The sequence below is a fragment of the Canis lupus genome, chromosome 2 (assembly GCF_011100685.1).
Source record: "Canis lupus familiaris isolate Mischka breed German Shepherd chromosome 2, alternate assembly UU_Cfam_GSD_1.0, whole genome shotgun sequence".
NCBI lineage: Eukaryota > Metazoa > Chordata > Mammalia > Carnivora > Canidae > Canis > Canis lupus.
The window spans coordinates 78000419-78022420 of record NC_049223.1 but is presented as its reverse complement, the minus strand read 5'-3'; the positions used below and the strand labels follow the sequence as shown (position 1 = coordinate 78022420).

Sequence of the window (22002 nt, the reverse complement as noted above, 5' to 3'; positions counted from 1 at the left end):
TAGAGATTAAATTAGATATTATTAATAGAAAGTGCTTAGCACAGGGTTTGGCACATAGTAATTGCTTGATAGTTATCGTTGCGCTATGCCAACACCACCATCATCACCATCATCCCTCCTGCCATCTCCTCCACCTTTCCTCATTATGATTATTTATTTCAACAGACCTCATCAAGGGCTCCTGGTGTTGCATAGTTAAGTAGGTCAGGACTCTGTAGTGTTCACAGACTTTGGAGGCACGGTGGCACATTTGGGTGCTGCCTCTACCACTATCAGAAGGCTCACCAATGAGTCGTTTCACCTCTCTGTGCCTCAATTTTCTCTTATATAAGATGGTGATAATATTGTGCCTGCCTAAAGGGTCATGGTAAAGATTACATGAAGTAATGCATGTAAAGTATCTCCTGGGCATATAACAAATATGGACTGAAGAGACTGTCCCCTAAGATATCTGTCCCTCATTAACCATAGGTAGGTCTGATGCAGAAGGCCCTGGATGAAAGACTCTTCCACCCACAGTGTGTCCTGGACCCAGCCACATGCCTCCCTTAGATGTCGATTTTGTTCTTGCAGAAGGGAGTGGTGCTCCGTGTTCTCCCTACCTCTCAGGGTCAGCAGGAGGTGAAATGAAACTGGCAAACATAATAGAACAGCTTTGAGAAGTCAGACTTACCACACGGATGACAAGTTTTATGACGATGGCTTTGGTCCAGCCTCTGGTTGCTGTCAGCATATTTCTTGATCTGACGGAGAAGGGACTGTTGGATGGGGCAGAGGGGATGAAAGCACGTCTAGAGGCTGCTTCTGTGCTGGGATGAGAACATCGATGGGTGGTGGCAGAGCTAGTAACATTTTCCCAAACTCTGAAAATTCCTTTCTTGCCTGCCAGGATGCCATGCTGGTGGCTCTTAAGAGCCTCATGCCAGCCTGCCTCTTCAATGTCATTGGGTTTGGATCCACTTTTAAGACCCTCTTCCCTTCCAGTCAGACCTACAGTGAGGTAAGGAAGGGGCAGGGCAGAGTCCGGAGTGGGTGGGTGGTGAGACGCAGAGGAAAAGAAGAAAATGAAAGTACAGATAACACTGAGGCCCGCCTCAGAAGCTGTCCTCCCATCACACACAAACCTATGGCAACTCCATGATACCCACAAGCAGAGAACTAGAGAGGCTGTCTCTGGGTAGGCCATTTGCTGATATCTCCTCTTCTGATATTCCTCCTCTTTAAAATAAAGACTATTTGGGGGCAAAGCATGGGTATGCATGGATAGGGGGTACAGAAAAGGGGGAGAGAGAGGAGATATCCTAGGCCTGCCACTCACTGAAGCATCTGTTTCAAGAGAACGATAGACTCATGCAAGGTTGAACCAAAGAAGCGAATGGTAAGGGGTGACAGAGTGAATAGGTGGGGAGTTGGGCTAAGAATAGAACTCACAAGGCTCAACCTACAATTTAGAAGAAGAGGACCGGGGCCCCAGCAGCACATTCAAAATTGGAGCATGTCCTCTCCAGGTCTAAGAGAAGGAACAAAGAACATAAGGGAGGGGAGAGAGACAGGAAGAACACGTTTCAGTGAAAAATAACTTTATAGGTTTTTAAAACACAAAAATAAATATATTGATTGGCCCACAATTTTTAAATCTGGATAATCAAAAAGAAAAAGTCTTTCATGATAGCATCAGGGGAAAAAAAAAAAGACCACCATTACAAACTCAGTATAAATCTCTTCAGACCTTGTTCTATGCCTTTACCCACATTTTTAATAAAGATAGGATTAGATATGCCATACTATTCTGTAACCTACTTTCTTTTTTAAAAAGATTTTTTATTTATTTATACATGAGAGAGAGAGAGAGAGGCAGAGACACAGGCAGAGGGAGAAGCAGGCTCACACAGGGAGCCCGATGTGGGACTCGATCCTGGATCTCCAGAATCAAGCCCCGGGCTGCAGGCGGCCCTAAACCATTGAGCCACCCAGGCTGCCCTGTAACCTGCTTTCTAACACAACAGCCTGTCATAAGTGTACTTTCATGTCAGTAAGTATTAATCGGCAACATAACTCTAATGGCTACCTAATATTTCAATACACGGATAAATTGGGACCTATTGAACTAAATCCTTACAGTTGGACATGTCAGTTGCTTCCATATTTTTCTATTCAGTCATCTTTGTAGCAAAGACTCCACACCCATCTTCAGTGATTCCCCTGGGATGAATCCTTAGTCTTGTTGGCTCAAAAGACATATACCCATTTCAAGACTTTTGATACATGCCATTACCCCAAGCATGGCTGTTAGAAGAACATCTTCATGAATCAAGAACAGAACATCCGACATCCGAGGGGAAATCTGTCTTTGCTGCAGTGACATCCATCCAGAGTCCTTGGCCAGTTGGGTTCTACAGTGCTGATCCAGGAGGAAGGGAGTCTGAAGCCCACATGGGGCACATGATTTCCTCAAAGTACTGTAGGGATTTAGTGCCACAGGCAGGCCACAACTTGAGTCTCAAGATTTTTAGTATAACGGTCTTACCTCTACACCTCTTGCCTTGCTCATCAGAAAAAGACACCTCATTTGTGCTGAGCAATCAGTGCTTGACGTGTTACCTTTTCCAGGGGTGTTTATATTTTTAATGAGGAGCAAAGAAAGGACAGTGGTAAGTAAGCACACCATGAGCAGTATTTAGGGTATTCGTAGGGTGTTACTGGGCAGAATCACGCCAAATGAGTGGCCATCCATTCTTCCTGTGCATGGGACAGAGATGAAGTTGGTAACATGGGCCAATCCAGTGAGACCCAACCAAGATCTAGGGAAGCAAAGGACTCATCCTCCAGGGGGTTTACAGGTTGACGCCATATGGTGATTCTAGGGACTATATTCCCTGTCTACGGCCCTTCCCTGCAGGAGAGTGTGGCCATGGCCTGTGATAACATCCAGAGAATGCGTGCTGACATGGGTGGCACCAACATCCTTTCCCCACTCAAGTGGATCATCCGGCAGCCAGTGCACCGAGGCCACCCACGGCTTCTCTTCCTGATCACAGATGGTGCCGTCAACAACACTGGCAAGGTGCTAGAACTGGTGCGAAATCATGCCTTCTCCACCAGGTGGGCACAGGCTGAAGGTCTAGGGCTTTGGTTATCCTGGGCTGCCGTGGGCTGCCCTGGGCTGGGATGCCAGAAGTGGGGCATCCTGGAAAATGTCAGAAGGAAAGGAGAGACCTCCAATCCTGCAGTGCTTTGCTTCGAGGGTGGTGCAGCTGACTTCAAAATTTGCCTTCTTCCCTCAAAGTTCAGATGGGATGAGATAACCACACCTCTGCATTTAGCTCCCAAAGGGCAGCCTAGGTGGAGGAAGTACTTCCTGCTGCTTTGAGTCTGTCCTGGGGTGGGAGTTTACAGGCTATTGTGAAGGTGAGTGTCCACTGATGGCCCTCTTCCTTCTCCTTCACCTTCTGCCAGACGTTAGGATCAGCTCTGAGATAGCTCTGCTGAATCATGCTCTGTCCCTTTCCCCACCAAAAGGACAAGGACGGCACAGAGGATGGAAAGTAACAGTCTCTCTCCTCCCCTTCCTCCAGGTGCTATAGCTTTGGAATTGGACCCAACGTCTGCCACAGACTGGTGAGAGGGCTGGCAACTGTGTCCAAGGGCAGTGCTGAGTTTCTGGTGGAGGGGGAACGGCTACAACCGAAGGTAGGCAAAAGGGCCTCAGTCTCTTCTGGTGCTGGTATCTCAGAGGCCCCAACTGGTCATACAGCAACTCAGTGGTAGAGCTGGGATTTCATTTCACCCAAGGATTTCATTTTCACATCACAGTGAGAATCAGAGAGGTGGAGGCCACATCAGGCAAGTCCTGGGGCTAGTACAGGACCCTAGACAGCCACTGGATCACATGCTCCATCCATTCGCTGGGCAGGATTGGGGTTTCTGAAAGAGTCACTGCCTCTGTGGATAGAGTTGTGTTTGGGGTCATTTCTGGCTATATAACTGATGATGACAAATGGTGGCTCAGAAACATCTAAAGAACCCAGAAAAAAAGGAGATTATAGTCATCTCTCCATTTTATGCATAGTTGGTACAAATAACCCAATTCTTTAAAAATCCTTGTGTCAGTCCAGATCCTCCTGGAATCAGACACAGAGCTGGATTTAAGAAGTTCATAACTACAGGGACACCTGGGTGGCTCAGCGGTTGAGCGTCTGCCTTTGGCTCAGGGCGTGATCCCAGAGTCCCAGGATCGAGTCTAACATCGGGCTTCCTACATGGAGCCTGCTTCTCCCTCTGCCTATATCTCTGCCTCTCTGTGTATCTCATGAATAAATAAATAAAATCCTAAAAAAAAAGTTCATAACTACAAGAGGTTCCCTGGGGGATAATGTCTGTGAAAGAGAAAAGAGGAAGAAGCAGGAAGGAGAACTCTTCAGCCCCTAATGTACATGCAGGCTTATGAAAGGAAAGGAGGGAAGCAGGATTCACAGGCAGAGCTTCAGACTGCAAGTCTGGCAAGGTTTCAGCCAACCCAATAGGGATCTCTGGGGCAAAGAGTACCCATTAGGTAGGCAGATTGGGCTGAAATGCCAGGCGCTATCGCTGCCATGCTCAGTCATTGCCTGGGGGCTTCCAGAGAGAGGTGTAGTCTTGACTGGAAAGCTGGGGCTTGGCATCTAGAGACTATCACCTAACTGCGTTGCTTGCCACAAAAGGTCACACAGTCTTCCTCCAAAGGAAGATCTGGAAGACCTTTATGGCTGCCACAATCTCCAAATCATTTTTCTCATATAATTAATCTCATGTAACCTCCAAATCAATTTCGCAGTATGTTTGAAGAAATCAGCTAGGTGACGCTAAACCACAGCTATCAGGTATTAAACACCTATCACAAGGCAGCTACTTCAGATCTCAGCTAATCCTCCCAACTACATTGAGAGTTGAAAATTACTAACTCACTTTACCAGGAAAGGAAATTGAGGTCCAGGAAGGCAACTTAACTTGCTCAAGATCACTATCCAGTCCATGCTTTGACACAACTTTGTGTGCCCCCGGGCTAAACACAACCTTACTTTGGGTCTTGGGTTTTCCCATTATAAAATGCTAAGCTTTTTAGAGAAGCAAGATCTGCTCCAATTCTGACATTCTAGTAGTCTAAAGAGGTCAGAGGCATGTTCACTGCTGGACAAGCCACTCCAAGGCCTACTCTTCTCTGCTCACACCCCCTACAGGAAAGCTCACACCCATGCTCATACTCACATGGTCTTTGTGTTTCTCATATGAGCATGCCCCTGTTGACACATGCCACCAACCTGTGTTCTGACCCCGCCCAACAGATGATCAAATCCCTGAAGAAGGCCATGGCCCCAGTCCTGAGTGATGTAACTGTGGAGTGGGTCTTCCCTGAGACCACCGAGGTCCTGATCTCGCCTGTCAGCACCAGCTCCCTCTTCCCCGGAGAGCGGCTGGTGGGATATGGCATTGTGTGTGATGCCTCTTTATACATCTCCCATCCCAGATCTGTAAGTATCTCAGACATTCCCGAACAGTGGGGCTCCACAAACTTGCCCACAAAGCCATCCTCAGCTGGAAACACTATTAATTGCTAGGAATTAATTGGATCTAGGTTTACGGTTATGGGGGGTATGGTTGCCAGGCCATGGGCATGTGGTCACGGTGACACTGCTTGGATAAATGCTATCATCACAATATGTGGTTCTTAAGATCGCCTACAGCAGGAAAATTGGGGGAACGTGTTTAAAATGCAAAGCCCAAGGGACACCTGGGTAGCTCAGTGTGTTAAGCTAGCAACTCTTGATTTTGGCTCAGGCCTCAATCTCAATATTGAGTAGGGCTCTGCGTTCAGCAGGGAGTCTGCCCCAGGATTCTCTCTCTCTCTCCCTCTGCCCCTCTCCCAGCTTGCTCTCTCTCTCTCTCTCAAATAAATAAATAAACCTTTATTAAAAATAAAAATAGGGACATCTGGGTGGCTTAGTGGTGTGGCTCCAGGCGTGATCCCGGAGTCCCAGGATCGAGTCCCACGTCAGGCTTCTGCAGGGAGCCTGCTTCTCCCTCACCTATGTCTCTGCCTCTCTCTCTGTGTCTCTCATGAATAAATAAATAAAATCTTTTAAAAATGAAAAAATATATAAAATAAAATGCAAAGTCACTGAGCTCTTCTGAAATTAATAATACCTGTATGTTAATTAACTTAGAGTAAATAAAGTAAATTAAATTTCAAAAATAATTTAAAAAAATAAACGCAGAGCCTAAGCTCCAATCCTGGTCTACTGAATAAAGTCGTTGAGGGTAAGGCCCAGGAACCTGTATTTTACATAATCTCCCCAAAGTGATTTTGATAAACAATTCAATTCAGAACAACTGCACTCAGGTTTGTTTCCTCAAACACTCTCTTCGGGTCACGTCTCCTCAGATGAATTTGTGTTTTATTTACATGGATAATTCTCTTGTATGTGGTGACAGGAGTGGGATAAAAGTGAGGAATTTCTCAAAGGAAAGTGGAATTCATGCTAAAATGTGGGAGATTGCCTGAGATTTCCATCCTTCCTCTTTAGTGAGAGTCTCTACTTCTGCTTGAAGGATTTGTCATCTTGTTTTATTTTTAAGCAGGGGTCACAAACTCATTGCCTAGAGAGATTGGGCAGGTATAAAATGAATGAGATGGACTTCTAAAAATAAAAGGGGAAAATGCCATGGGGGATAGCGGTTGTCACAGAATCCATAGACAGGCCATAAGAGCGGTAAGGAATATGGCCAACGGGATAGCACACACCCATCTAAACTGAGTGGCCCCTACGCAGCTCTAACAAACTTTCCATGCAGGAATGTGGGCTCTGTGTTACATGTGTTTTCAATCTTGCAGGAGATGTCAGAATTTTGTGTGATATTTCCAGATTTTAGAATATTATGGAATCTTCTAAGAATCATGGTCAGGGTAATGGTTAATGTGTTATGGAGAGTGGGGCATTCAAACGCAGGGAGAAGATGCTAAACAGAATGTTAGTCAGTCTTTGAATAATCTAGACCCTTCCTGGGGGTCTTAGAGGCAGCAGATCATCAACAGACCCTACCACTGGAAGGAATCAGCAAATAAATGCCTTCTCCTTTCCTTACCCATGAGACTGGCAAAGTTTTCTCCTGCTACTAGCAAAGCTGTTGGGGAAGGGTACCCTTGCATATTGTGGTGTAAATATGACTTGCCCCCCTGGAAAGCAATCCAGAAATAACTAATGGAATTAGAAAAACATGACTTTTCAGCCCAGAAATCCCTCCTCAGAATCTAACACAGAGAAATAAAAGTGATGTAATGGATTTATGTCCAAAGATTCACTGTAGCAATTTTTTTATGGTGCAAAAATAAATAGCCACAACGCAAATGCTTAAAAATAAGGAGTGGTTGAATGTTGTTCAGTCAAAAGTTAAAAAGAATAGTTGATATGCAGGATTTCCAAGATGTTTTAAGTGCGAAATTCAAGATACTGATAAATGCAAGTAATATAGTCCAGCTCTTGTAAAATAAAAATTACCCAAAGCCCTATGTTTTATATATATGTTTATATCATGGAGAACAGAATGGAAGGAACAGATGGTTCATTTTGTTAATTTTGGTTACCTATTTGGAGACATAACGGCATTTAGAATTACATTAAAATTTTTTTAAATAAAGAAGATAATTAAAAATATAAACAATATAAATGTTATGAAGTCAGCTCCATTCACCGTCTCTTAAACAGAAGTCTGTCTAAATTACTCAAGCAAGCAGAAAGCCTTCCTGTTAGTCCAGATCCTCAAAGGTGGAATGTCCACCACCTCCTGTCACACCCCTGGCTGCCCTGCAGATGTTCTATATGACATCCAGCCCCACTCCCAGCTCTTTTGTCTCCCTCCCTCCAGGACAAGAGGAGACGATACAGCATGCTGCACTCTCAGGGGTCCAGCAGCTCCGTTTTCTACCACTCCCAGGATGAGGGGCCCAGCCCAGACGGCAGAAACTGTGCCAAGAGCGTGGGGGAACACTTCAACCTGAGGCAGCCCAAAGATGCCCAGCCATCCACCAGAGACTCCACCACTAATCCTGGTTAGTCCACTGCTCCTTGCGCTTCACTCTCTCTTCCAAGGAGGCCAGGCTTGCTACATTTTACTGAGCACTTACTATGTGCTAAACACTTTATACAATCTCACAGAATAGTTAGCAAAGGTAGAGATGGGTCCTAGTCTACCTATTTTACAGGTGATGAAACTGAGGCTTGGAGACTTTAAGCAATTTGGCTCAGCTCACAAAACTTGAAAGCGAGAGGGTACAGACAGGTCTAGAGCAGTTTGCATCTAGAGCCTGCTAATAATTTCCATTCGGAGGGCACGTATTGATCATCTGCTAAGGCTGAGTACTGAACACAGCGTGGGAAGCAAAGATGACCCAAACACGGACTCTTGTCCTTCAGAAGCTTTCTGCCTAGTGGAAGAGATACAACTGGCCCTAACTCTGATAGAAGAAGAGTGACAGGGGCCACGGGGAAGTTTAATAAGCTTATTAAACTACAGGGTCCCAAGGAAAGACACATTGGTAGAAGATATCAACAGAGACACAATGAGGGCACCGATTCTCAGAATAGGAAGGAGAGAGGAGATTCCAGGCAACAGAAACTGGCTGAGCAAAGATGTACAAGCGTGACCCCTAGAAAACACACACACAATTGATTATTTATCTGGTATGTTTGGAGCACATAGTACATTGAAAAAGAAGGACAGTAGTTGGGCAGGTGGATTAGGTAAGGCTTGGAATGCCAGGTGAGGTGAGACACCTACAGATATTTCAGCGGGCAAGCAGCGGGATGATGCAAGAAGTTTCCAAGCAGGAAAGGAGCATGCAGGCCCCTCCCTCTTTCCCCACTGTTCTCTACCCTCTCCCCTGTCACCACCCTACCCAGGTCTAGACTTCTCCCAGCGACGACGGGCATATAGCACCAACCAGATCACCAACCACAAGCCCTCCCCAAGGGCCCCCACAGCCAGTGATCCCACAGTGCCCGCCAGGAGATACCCACTTCGGAAAGCCAAGCTGCAGGACCTCACCAACCAGACCAGCACAGATGCCCCGTGGTGGCAGATTGATTTGCAGGTACCTAAGAAGAGCAGGTTGGAGCTGGGGGAGACCATAGATGGGGAGAGAACTGTGTCCTGCTTTGGCCACAAGGATGGAACCTGTCTACTACTACCACAAAATGAGCGTCTTCCTCCTCATTTTTCTAGATCTTCATCTGTGTGACCCCCTTTCTAATAATGGTACCTAGTGGTCAGTGACATCACCCATTCTCTGTACACCACACTTCCCAGCTGGCAAAGAGCATCCTCAGCTGCACTCATTTGATTTTATAGCACTCTGGGAGAGGCAGGAGTGGGGAGCTGGCCACCCCCACTCTGTATAGATGTGGAAACTGAGGGCCAGAAAGGTAAAGTGGCTTATCCAGGGTCACACAGCCAGTCAGGGGATTGCAACCGAGGACCCTGTGCCTGCAAAGCCCTCGCTTCCCTCCTCCCTCACACTGCACCTTCTCTAAATCCCAAGGGTTGTACATTCACTCCAGGCAGAGATCATCTCAGAGTTAGAGCCAGAACAGGACCAGTCACCCACTGTTCAGCTAGACCAGAGTTTCTCAGCCTCAGCACTATTGACAATTCTTTGTTGTAGGGACTGTCCTGTGTATTTGTAGAATGTTCGGCCGCATTCCTGGCCTATATCAACCATGATAACCAGAACTGCCTGCATTCATTACCAAATTCCCCTGGGGAAGAGGGCAAGATCACCAGATGGAGAAACACTGTCTTAAACCAAATCGGTGGTTGTTATTATCTGCATACCTTCTCCCATTTTTTTAAGAATGGGCTTCATGTAGCTTTGTCATTTTAAGTCAGGGTTTCATAAAAACAGCCTTTCACTCTCCCACTCCCACCCACCACCACCATCCCTCCCCACCTCTCCTAAGCTCTTACACTCCCAAAGGGCGGAGATATTGCCACCTTGTCCCCAGGCCCGTCTCTGTGCTTAGCCAGGGATCACTTGATGCAGTTGGAAGACACTGACCATAGAGTCAGGTGGGCTCTGCTCCTCAAACATGTTGCTTACCCTCTCTGAGCCCCAACTTCCCCATCTCTGAAATAGGGAGAGTAGTTTGTAGAGCTGATTGAGCTAACTGTCATCAGCAAATATTGATCGGGAGCCAATGTGAGTGGAAGGCTTGCAGGCAAAGGCTGATAGGAGGTGAAAGGCCTGGTGCAGGACCTGGTAGATACAGCAGGTGTCCTTTAAATGCAACTCTACTTGGTGAGAGCTCTGGGCAGCTTAGCATCTGTTCTCTCCTTTGCTTCTGGCCCATCTTTGCTCATGTCTCCCTGATCCCCTGCTCAGCTTCTCCAGTCTGATTCTCCCCAACACACTTGCACAGATGCACACACATGCAGTGCACGCACACACATGTATACCCTCCCTGCAGCCTCTGGCTGGGTGAAGGCCTGAATCTTAGACTAATCTGTTGTCATGGAAACTAGCAGCATCTGCTTCTCAGTGTGCTGGTGATGGTGGGGCAGGGGTGAGGGGAATCCCAGTCTCTGATGGGAGACAGGGATTAAGGATCCCTTGGGATGCAGCAGCCTTGGCTGGGTACCAACTCCTATTGAGGCAGTCCTACCAGTGACTAGTCCCTTTCTTCTCCCACACCCTTGTACCATCTCTGGGGCTTCAGGCCCAGAGGAGACAGGAAGGAGGACCCCAGCCCCTGCCCTAAAGGAGCCCCCATCTAATGGAGATGCACAATCCTCTTCCCAGTAAATACTTGATAGAGTTGAGAAGGCCTCGATGCTTAACTGTCAACCTGAAAACCTAAGAGGCACTTTTTCTGTTTCACCTTGCAAGTGCCTTTGTCCGGCCCATCCCCTCCCCCTACCAAGCATATGTGTTCCTGGAAGCACAATATTCATTTTTAATTAGTTTAATATTCTTTAATTACAGAAGTAATACATAGAGTTTGCAATGAAAACCCTCAAACAGTTCAGGCAGGTATAAAGTAAAAATATACCCCTTCCCTTGCCCAAACCCACTGATTTTCAGTGTTTCCTCCCAGAAATACTACAAACACACACACACATGCAACATACATATATGCTTTGAATAATCACAATACAAATCTCCAATTATATCCAATTATTATTAGATATCTCCAAAATCCAAAAGCAAATCTCCAATGTACTCTTTTAATGTCGTTTTAATTCATTTTTTTGGCATACAGTAAAATTCCTCTTTCTGGTGAACAGTTCTGTGGGTCTTGACAAACGCAGAGTCATGTAACTATCTATCTCCACAATCAAAATGCAGAATGGTTGCAATTTACTTTTTAAAAATATGTTTGATCTTGGACATCTTCCCACACTGATATGAAGAAATCTGCCTCTTTCATTTCAGTGTTTGTTGTGTGGCATTCCATTGCGTGGATCTACCCTAACTTATTTGTCAACCCCTATTGGGGTGCATTTTGAAAGTGTCCAGATATTCAATTTTACAAACAATGCTGCAACAAATCGACAGTATGTGCACATAGATATTTGCATGCTTGTGCATTTCCCCAGAACTTCTAAAAATGGAATCGCTAGGTCAAAGGAACTTGTACACATTTAGTGTTTATAGCAGACTGCTAAAGTGTCCTCCTCCAGGTGTGCATCAGGTCACACTCCCATCAACAGTCCATGAGACAGATCCTGTCTCCCCACTGGCCACAATGGGTGTCAGCAAACGTATAAATATTTGCCAATCTGGAAGATGGAAAAAAATCATATAACTTACTTTAGAGCAATGCTCACGAGAAAGAACATTTATTCATACTTTTATGAATTTTATTTATTGGATACTTTTTCTGTGAGTCAACTATAGATGCCCTGAACTCAAAGTTTACCTCCGCCCCCCATCCCAGTGATTTGTAAAAGCTTTTTCTTGAAAATGATTCTTTGTCATGCATGTTGCAGATGTATTTCCCAGTTTATTCCTTGCCTTTTGGTGTTTTTTGTACCAGCACAAGAATAAACCCACAACACAGAAGAGAAGGTCCAGAAATAAAACCAATGTACATGAGAGCCTTGATAGGATAAAGGTAGGGAATCAATAAACCCTAGAAACTCAATAAATGACTCATATTTAATAAATGGTGTTGAGATCTGTACTACTCAGAAAAATCAAGGAAAAGGTTCCTATTTCTTTATACCAAAATAAATTTCATGTGAATCAAAGATTTAGGCAAACAAAAATAAATCAAAAAAATTCTAGAATTTTTTTTTGAGTGGGAAAGACCTTTTAAGCATGACATATGAGAAGACATAAGGAAAAGGCTGATAATTTTAGCCTCCTCCCAACATACAAAGTTTTCAACTTTATGACAGAAAAGTGGGTTTAGAATATTATCCATGGTATGTGATTTTTCCATGGTTTGGACTTTATCCATGCTTTGGGATTATTTGTGTTGATGTTTCTCAGGGGTAGTGCACAGTAGTTTATGTGTCCTTGGGTACTTTAGAAGGACCTGGGGTGTCCAGGAAAAGTGCTGTGGCTAGGGGTGCAGGGAAGGGGACAGCCACCAGGAGCTCAGCCTCCTCCCTTCCCTCCTGCACTCCTAGCCCTTGTTGAACAGTGGTCCGGACCTGAGCCAGGGCCCCAAACTCCGGGGCCCAGGGGCCCGCAGACCCTCTCTGCTGCCCCAAGGCTGCCAGCCCAGCCTGGCCTCCAACCAAGAGACCCACACCTGGAGCCCCATGAAAGAGCTGGATCTTGGGTCTAACCTGAAGCCTGCCTCAGACAGCCGTAGCCCCGGGGACCTGGGTAAGTGCCCACAGGGTCTAGGGCCTGACTGGGGACAGGGAGGAAATCTCCCCTGTAGCCCAGCTTCAGATGATAGGACGGAGGGCAAACGCCTTCATCTGGGCCCCTGGTGGGGATGGAGAGGCTGTTGCTCATCCCTGCCAGAGAACTTCTCCAATCCCACTTTTCCCTCCTCAATCTGGCCCTTGGGCTGGCTGTGAGGCTCCCAGATGTCCTCGTGGCTGCACTCTTCCCTGCCCAAGTGTCCCCACCCCACCCTATCTGGCCACCAGGTACTGGATTCCTGGTAGGTGGGTCTGTCCCATTTGGGGGACAAGTGCATACCATCCAGTTGCCCTAGGGAAGGATTCCTGTGTTCCTTGAGGTGGAGGGTGGGGGCAGAAGACTGGATTTGCTTGGGATGTCTGCGCCCTAGGGAGGAACGACATCCCTGGGGGTTGACCCTCTGTGCCCCAGCTCAGAGCACGGCCTGGTTGTCCCTCTGCCCGCAGAGCCGTCCCATCACCCTTCCACTTACGAGACGGAGACGTCCTCGGACTGGGAGCCCCCCGCCGGGGCTGAGACCGAGGAGCCCATCAACCCCGGCAGGCCGCCCACCCCAGGCCCGGTGCTGGGCAAGGCCGTGGTCAAGGGCTTGCGCGACAGCCAACGTTTGCAGTGGGAAGTGACCTTTGAGTTGGGGCCCCCCGGCCCGGAGCGGGGACGGGCACACGACGCCGACCTGTGGAGCGAGACCTTCCACCACCTGGCGGCCCGCGCTATCATCCGGGACTTTGAGCAGCTGGCGGAGCGCGAGGGCGAGATCGAGCAAGGTGAGCTCCCTGGCCTGCCTGCCAGCATCTTCCCGACCGCCTCCCGGAGCCCCTCCCCACAGCCCCCCCCACCGGCCCATCCCCCTCCTCCTTGGCCACGCCCCCTCCCCACAGCCCCGCCCCAGGCCCATCCCACTCCTCCCCTGGGCCCCGCCCCCTCCTCACAGCCCCGCCCCAGGCCCATCCCCCTCCACCCTGGGCCCCGCCCCCTCCTCACAGCCCCGCCCCAAGCCCATCCCCCTCCTCCCTTGGCCCCGCCCCCTCCTCACAGCCCCGCCCCAGGCCCATCCCCCTCCTCCCTGGGCCCCGCCCCCTCCTCACAGCCCCGCCCCAAGCCCATCCCCCTCCTCCCTTGGCCCCGCCCCCTCCTCACAGCCCCGCCCCAGGCCCTTCCCACTCCTCCCTGGGCCCCGCCCCCTCCTCACAGCCCCGCCCCAAGCCCATCCCCCTCCCCCTTGGCCCCGCCCCCTCCTCACAGCCCCGCCCCAGGCCCTTCCCACTCCTCCCTTGGCCCCGCCCCCTCCTCACAGCCCCGCCCCAGGCCCTTCCCTCCCCTCCCTTGGCCCCGCCCCCTCCTCACAGCCCCGCCCCAGGCCCATCCCACTCCTCCCTGGGCCCCGCCCCTCCCCTGTTCCGGGCCCCGCCCCCTCCTCGCAGCCCCGCCCAACGCCCCGTCCCACTCCTCCCACCACGTCGCTCCCTTCTCCCCGCCCCGGGGTCCCGTCCCCACCTCCCACCCCGCCAAAGGCCCCATCCCCCTCCAGGCCCCCCACCTGTGATCTCTCCTCCCCTGGCTTCAGCAACTTCCTTCTTCCCACAGCCTTGCCATTGTCTGGTGCTCCACCGCTCCTCTCCCACCGCTGCCTCCTGGTGCCTCCCCTTTGCGCACCTTCCACCTCCCCCTACACACACACACACACACACACACACACTCTCTCTCCAGGGCTCCATCCCTTCCTTGATCAGCCCCCAGCCCCCAGCCGCCTCCCGCGCCAGCCCTGAGCTCCTCCAGCGCTCCCACCCCGACCCGCGATCCGGTGATCTGTCCTCTCCTCTTTTTCCTTTTTCCCCTCTGCTGCTGTCCCGCATTCTTTCTCACTTCCCTGGGCTTCTCTTTACAGCGCCCCCTGTAGGGCTCCAGAGACAGAACAATGGGGCCAGCCCTAATCCCAGGGGACCTGCTCCCTGGGGACCACACCTTCTTAGGAACCCACTAGACCCAGTTGGTCCACGCACTCATCAATACCATTTATCGATTTTGGATCATTTGGGGCCAGGTTCGAGGCTGAACGGTGCAGTGACCATCACAATTCCCACCCTAACTTATGACGCGGACTAGCAGGGAAGCTGACAAGAATCAAATAACCATACACACAATCCATTGAGTGCATTTGTCCTAAGTGCTGTTAAATACAGGGGTTCAAGGGGCACTTGGATGGCTCAGTAGGTCAAGCGTCTGCCTTCAGCTTATGTCACGATCGCAGCGTCCTGGGATGGATCCCCCTGTGGAGGGGCCTCCCTGCTCTGCCAAGAACGGGCTTCTCCCTCTCCCTCTGCTGCTCCGTCTACTTGTGCATTTTCTCTGTGTGTCAAATAAATAAGTAAATAATCTTTTAAAAAATACAGGGATCCAAGAAATCCTATAACATTGGGGGCAAAGTTTCTTTTCCTAAGACAGTGACTCCTGAGATCACAATGGTGCACAGTTGGAAAATAGATTGGTATAAGTATAGAGACAACTATTTGTCCTAAGTTTGTGCTACGTTTATATAATAACATATTGCTTATATTTTACATTATTTGTACTTCTGTATAATACTTTTTTTTTTTCAATGAGCACCTCACCTTACAGTTTACAAAGCCCTTGTACCTCCTTCACCTCCTTGGCTCCTCACACAGCCCTCTGGAGGCAGTGAACCACAGAGACTGCTCACCTGTTCCGAGGGAAGAGCTTGGGCTTTGGGGTCAGATCATCCTAAGTTCTGATCCCAGGACCATTACTAACTCTGTGTGACCCTGTGTTCTCCACTCTCCCGCTCAGGTTTTCAATCTTCTCTGCAAGATTGTCCCAGTGGGCCGGACCAGTGGTCCCCACTCAGCCAGGGGACCTGTGAAATCCTGCAGCAGTGTTTTCTTGTTTTCTTTTTTTTAAAAAAACATTTTATTTATTTTTAGAGACACAGAGAGAGAGATGCAGAGACACAGGCAGAGGGAGAAGCAGGCTCCATGCAGGGAGCCTGATGTGGGACTCGATCCCGGGTCTCCAGGATCATTCCCCAGGCTGAAGGCAGCGCTAAGCCACTGAGCCACTTGGGCTGCCCTGCAGCAATGTTTCTATCAGATAGCTGCAAAATGAAAATAGAGAACACATAAAGGTGGCATAGAGGTTTTGGGGTTTTTTTTAAGATTTTATTTTTAAGTAATCTCTACACCCAATGTGGGGCTCGAACTCACAACCTCAAGACCAAAGGCAGCATGCTCCACTGGCTGAGCCACCAGGGGCCCCTAGAGGACGTTTTTCATAACACTCAAGTTACTTAAGGGGTGTAACTGTCTTTTTGTCCTAGATGTCTTAGCTCATTTATATTAAAATATTCTTATTTTAGGGGCAACTGGGTGGCTCAGTCGGTTAAGCAGTTAAGCATCTGCCTTCAGCTCAGGTCATGATCTCAGAGTCCCAGGGACAAGACCCCTGTCAGGCTTCTTGCTCAGCGGGTGATCTGCTTCTCCCTCTCCCTCTGCTCCTCCTCCCCACCCCCCACTAGGGCTCTCTCTCTTTCTCTCACTCTTGCTGTCACTCTCTCTTATAAATAAGTAAGTAAATAAATAAATAAATAAATAAATAAATAAATAAAGTAAAACGTCCTTATCTTATGAAGTGATGATGGAGGTTAATAATCTTGGGGGCAGGGGCTGATGTCCTTAATTGGCAAGTGGGCAAACCCCTTGATCTTAAGGGCTTTTATGTGATCTCAAAGATGGGGACTACTGGTCTAGCCCTTCTTTCCGCTTGCCCAACTTCTGTGTCAGCGAGGCCCTACACTGACCCTCAGCTTCTCCCTCCGCAGGGTCCAGCCGCCGCTACCAGGTAAACGCTGTGCACACCAGCAAAGCCTGCAACGTCATCAGCAAGTATACAGCCTTTGTGCCTGTGGACATGAGCAAAAGCCGCTACCTGCCCACCATGGTGGGGTACCCCAACTCTGGTAAGGCAGATAGGCACTTTTGAGGGCCAAATGGCTCCCCCTACCTTGGCTGGCAGAGGGGAACTGGGACACAAAGGAGCACAGACCCGCAGAGAAGGGTACAAGGAATGGCTTAGAAGCAAAAAGGCCTCTGGCTGATGATTCTGTCCCCATAGGGTGGTGGGTACGTGAATCCCCATCCCGCAGCTCTGCAGAAGGCAATGAAAAGGGACCCCACCCCCCTTTTCCCGACCAAATGAATGTGACTTTATTGTATTTTTTCAATTGGGACAACGTGTGTGTCCTCTGTAGGAAATTCCAAAATACAGAAAGACATAAAATAAATAAAAGTGCCTGGAATTGGCAGGCATCCAGAAATGAGCACGAATCACCTCCTTGGTGTGACCATCCTTCCAGACTTCTCTCTATGAATATCTACATGTCGAGAAATCAAAAGATCATTTTTCATGGATTGGATTATACCAATATGTGCTATGTTTTACAACCCAGGGGTGTGGAAAAGATCTTTCCATGAAGGTCAAGGTCTACCAACACCTTAATAGCTGCGGTGTTTTCTGATTTCACCATCAATGAGACAGTGTTCCAAAGCACTTTATCTCTATCAAATGACTTAATCCCCAAAACGGCTCTGCAAAGTGGATGCTATCATTACCCCCATTTTACAGATGGGAAGATAGAGGCGGAGGGGAGGTAAGTTACTTGCCCGAGGTCACCCAGCAGTGAGGGGCAGAGCCAGGCCTTGAATCCCGTGGCCCCCTCCGGAGTCTGTGTCCCCCCCCCCATTCTTCCCACTGCCTCTCAAGGTTTATCCAAACCAATTCCACCAGCCTCCCTGTCACTAGACCTTGAATTTATTCTCCCTTTTGATTATTGTAAATTATGGTGCAAAGAACATGGTTATGCCCCTGTCTGCTTATGTCCTAGGGGTTAATTAACTCTCAGAAGTAAGATTGCCTACCAAAAGGCCCGCTCATTTACAATTGGCAAATATTTTGCCAAAAGGGCCCTGCCCCAGAGGTGGTTCCCAGGGTCTGCTTTCACCAACACTGCAGGCCGCTTGTCTTTCCAAACGCTGCCGGGCTTGTAGGCAAGGAAAGACTCTCCCTTTGGAGAACATTTCAAGTTTTTTGGGGCGATACTTTTCCTAGGTGCAGAAACTAGAAGTACTTTTTCTTTCCTGAATTACATATTGCCATATCCTCTGCAGCTCCTTTTTTTTTCTTTCCTTTTTGTTTTTTTAGCAGACCTCCTAAAAGAATGGTTGAAAACAAAATGTGCCTCTCCTCCGTCCTCCTGTCTCCCTCCTCCCCCTGCTGTTTTTATCTGTGGAACCAAAATAATCAACGACCCGTTCCCTCTGCGGGTTGCTTTCATTTCAGGCTCTGGCCAGCAGCCCAGACTGTTGCTCCACTGGGCATTCTCATTCACTGGGCTTTGTCATCCCGAATGACATTCAGGATGTCTCTTTCTCCCCGCCCATCTCCCACCGCCCTCCTTGTGTCTATAGCCCACAGCCTGGAAGGGTCAGGCCTATGTCTTAACCTAAGTCCCACAGCTCCGTAAGACCCAGATCAGTACTTCCTAAAGTGTGTTCCAGGAAACCCGAACCCTAGTTCCATGTCCTGCGCACAGCCATTCAGCACAAAACTAGGACGTCCCAGCTTAGGAGATACGTTTAGGAACCACTGGGTTAAATGAAGCGCAACACTTTTCTTGATTGCAGAACTTGTCAGAGCCTTTAGTATGTTAGTATACATCAGGAGGCTCAGAGAACCGACTGGAGTTTGCAGCTTCTTCCAAACTTACCTCTCCTTAGAACTCTTCGTTTGTTTTGTTTTTTTTTTTTTTTTTTTTTAAGGAATAGTTTACATTCCAGTGTTCTCCAAGAGTGGGGTTCCCCAAAACACACTTGAGGGTGCCAGAGCTTCATCTCTCTTTATTCATCCCCTCCCCCGTTGGTGAGGCCCTAGGACTTCAGGGACCTGCCCTGTGGGAGGGGACCTCAGTCTCTGAGACCACAAACTAGAAGAGAAGGAAAATGGGATGTTCCAGAGAAAACCAGCCTTTTAACTAACTAGAAAACACTGCTGCTTCCTGAGCATTATCTCAGGTACAGCAATAGCATGTACTTATCTTCATTTTCCGGATGAGGGAACTGAGGCACAGAGTGGCTAGCACCCCATCCAGCTCCTAAGAGATGGGGATGAGCCCCAGGTCTTTGGGGCTCCAAAGCTCATGGTCGCACCTCGTAGGAAGTTGTTCTGCCTCTGGACAAGTGACCGACTGCAGGCAGACTCCTTCCTGCCAGCCCTGGCGGAGGGACAAAGGACTGACATGACTGTACCCATCTGACCCCTCCTCCTTGTCCTCCTGAAGGTGCTGCGTGGCGGATGGTCAACTCTCAGGTCCTGACCCGCCAGTGGAGGGGCCCCGCTGCTGGCTTCGGACCGTCTCAGACCCTGCTTGGGGAAGACTCGGCAGCAGGAGATGGCAGATTCCAGAACCTCTGTAAGAGCTGCCTCGGGCGTGTTCTGAAGCTTGGGCCCCGGTTGGTGTCCAAGGCCCCCTGGAAGCCAGGCTCTGAGTCTGCACTCCGGGCCCTTGCAGGGCCAGGACGAGGCCAGGCCTCCCGGGCTCTCTGAGGCTCAGCGTGACCCCAAAATGCCACCGTTAGCGCTGCCAGGAGGGAGCCCGCGCCCCCACACCCTCCCTCCGCCTCTCCGCATTCAAAGTCTGCCAACCCCAGGGGCTGTTCCCTGACTCGGATCTCTTGAGTCCTCCCCAGCACCGAATGCCAGGAAACCTAATAAACAAGGGGAAAATCGAGGAGCAAAGAGGCAGTTCCATCTGCTTGGGTCCCACCATCTGCTTCTCTCAGGATTCCCAAAGCTTCCTTTCTGCCTTTGCCTGATTTCATTGTGCTTATAGCTTGGGTCCTGAGGCTTCCAGGACTGGACCCTTTTGTGGCCTGACACTCATTCTCGGGATAGCTTTAACCCTCTGTGTCCTGAATGTGTGCGTGCCTTTTGGTCCCACCAAAGACAGCCTAACTGCTGCACCAGTCCTAACCCCTCCCTTCCTGCCCTCTCATGTTCCGTGAGGGCCTCTTGCCTTCTTCTGCGCTTGGGAAAGACATGAGAAGTCCCACCTGGCCACTAGGCCAGACACCCAGCTCATAATTTTTTACTTGGGGGGGGCCTCGAAAGTTCTCACAGACATCGATGGGGTAAAGAAGTGTGTGAGGGGTAGAAGAACGTGTGAGTCCAGAATTTAAAAGCACAGCCACTTCTTTGGTCCCTCAGAGCCTCCCAGACTGAGGCGGGGAAGGCTACTGCTGGAACCCCTGAGCCAAGCTGGGCTTCCAGTCTGGAAGAAATTTCTGTCTCCCTTTTCATTTCTGCATGGCTCAGTTCTTGGTGGCCCATGGCTTCCATCAAAATCACAAATCCCAATGTTTTTAAAGATTGATTTATTTATTTTCAGGGTGGGGAGGGGCAGAAGGAGAGAATGAGAATCCTGAGCAGACTCCCCACTAAGCCAGAGCCTCATCCCACGACTCTGAGATCATGACCAGACCCAAAACCAACAGTCAGACCCTTAACTGACTGAGTCACCCAAGCGCCCCAAATCCTTTCTTTTCAACTGACCTCTGATTCACACCCAAGTGTGTGTGATTTCTAAACTCTTATTCTATCCCAAGCCTTTTCGGTCCCCAAGGATGATAAGAGCTAACACGTCCTGTGGGTTTTCTCTGTGCTGGGCGCTGTTCCAATCATCCGTGACTCCTCACAACCATCTGACACAGTGGATGAGGAAAGCGAGGCCCAGAGAGGTGTTAAGTGACTTAACTCACTGTCACACAGCAGATACGCGGTAGAGCCAAGACCTGAACCCGGGGCCGTGCCTGGCTCCAGAGCCCATGAGGTTCACTACTGGCCTCCCGGCTGCCTCAGTGGCTCTGCGTTCAGTCCCTAATTCGCGGTGGCCCTGTGCCCCAGCCCCCGGCGACAAACAGAGCTTCTGGGCCGTCACAGAGCCACTGATAGTCTCGGGGGAGACGAAGGCTTCGATCAACATTTGCGCAGGAAGCCTTTTCCATATTTTGCACTCTTCCCTTGTGGTATATTGCCCATCAGGGCCTAGCCCTGGAAGTGATAATCGTGAGGATGATCACCCCAATTCTGCACGTTGAACAAACCATGTGCAGTCAGTTTGCTCAGAGCCCTCTGACACGTCGGTGCCGTGTTACGGTGGCTCCCGGAGAGCTGGCACGAGCCCCTCAGTGAGGCACAGACCTAGTGAGCTGATGCCCGCCTCTCCCCGCACCCTCTGGCCCCTGACCTGCTCCCACATCCCAGCTGGCTCTGCAGCTCAGGGCCTTGGGGAGCACTGACATCGGGCCAGGCACTAAGTACTCTGTGTGCATGATCTCCCCTAACCCTACAACGACCCTGTGAGAGACCTACTCGTATCCCCGGTTTCCAATCTAAACTTATAAAGGGGGTCACTTTCCCGGGGTCACACAGCCGCTGGTGGATGGGGGAGTCGGGATTCGAACCCAGGCCTACCTGACTCTTCTGGTGGAGCCATGGCGTTCAATCTTTGGCAGATGAAGGCCCTCGTAAGCAGGAGTGCAGACCCCGACCTCGCTCTCGCAGCCCGCCCCCCAGCTCACATGAACTCGGACCCTCCCTCTCTTTGGGGGAACAAGAGGAAAGAAAGGGAGGGCCGGGGAGCTCGGGCCTCACTGGCTTCGTGTGTCGTAGATGTGGAGGAAAGCCCCACGGCACCCTTTGGCGAGACCACGTCCCCGGGCCGCGACAAGTACGCTGCTCCTGAAGGTGAGTGGGCAGGCGGCCGACTCCGTCCTTCACTGAGATGGTGGCGGTGATCCATCCTTGGGCCAGGAGAGAGTCTTAGCCCAACAGAGTCCTCAGTGGTTCATTTATTCCTCCGAACATCCTTCTGTGAGATTCATAAGGTATCCTTAATCTAAAGACGTGGAAACTGAGACTCAGAAAGGTGAAGTGACTTGCCCAAGGTCACACAGCAAGTTAGTGACAATCAGACCTCCCGACTCCCAGCTGAGGGCCCTTACACCACCTCACCCTGCTTCAAG

At 49.5% G+C, this 22002-nt stretch overlaps 2 protein-coding genes across 10 annotated transcripts in view; one reads left to right on the top strand and one right to left on the bottom strand.

Annotated features, from left to right (window-relative positions):
* The window catches only part of VWA5B1 (von Willebrand factor A domain containing 5B1), a 50861-nt gene that overhangs the window by 22958 nt on the left and 5901 nt on the right, over window positions 1-22002 (top strand). For 3 of the 4 annotated variants that reach the window (XM_038531758.1, XM_038531757.1, XM_038531760.1), the window contains exons 9-20: window positions 890-1000; window positions 2900-3102; window positions 3576-3690; window positions 5322-5507; window positions 7900-8083; window positions 8934-9124; window positions 12066-12143; window positions 12664-12865; window positions 13357-13677; window positions 16746-16883; window positions 19260-19391; window positions 21650-21724. In XM_038531758.1, the coding sequence (XP_038387686.1) occupies window positions 890-1000; window positions 2900-3102; window positions 3576-3690; window positions 5322-5507; window positions 7900-8083; window positions 8934-9124; window positions 12066-12143; window positions 12664-12865; window positions 13357-13677; window positions 16746-16883; window positions 19260-19391; window positions 21650-21724 (1936 nt within the window). The remainder of the gene's footprint in view (window positions 1-889; window positions 1001-2899; window positions 3103-3575; window positions 3691-5321; window positions 5508-7899; window positions 8084-8933; window positions 9125-12065; window positions 12144-12663; window positions 12866-13356; window positions 13678-16745; window positions 16884-19259; window positions 19392-21649; window positions 21725-22002) is intronic. The other variant, XM_038531759.1, reaches the window with a different exon arrangement.
* The window catches only part of LOC119870456, a 186438-nt gene continuing 175468 nt past the window's right edge, over window positions 11033-22002 (bottom strand). For 4 of the 6 annotated variants that reach the window (XR_005356076.1, XR_005356077.1, XR_005356080.1 and 1 more), the window contains exon 4: window positions 20357-21875. The gene's annotated coding sequence lies outside the window, so the exon portion shown is untranslated. Of the gene's footprint in view, window positions 11809-20090; window positions 21876-22002 lie in introns of those variants that run through there. The other 2 variants (XR_005356079.1, XR_005356078.1) reach the window with 2 other exon arrangements.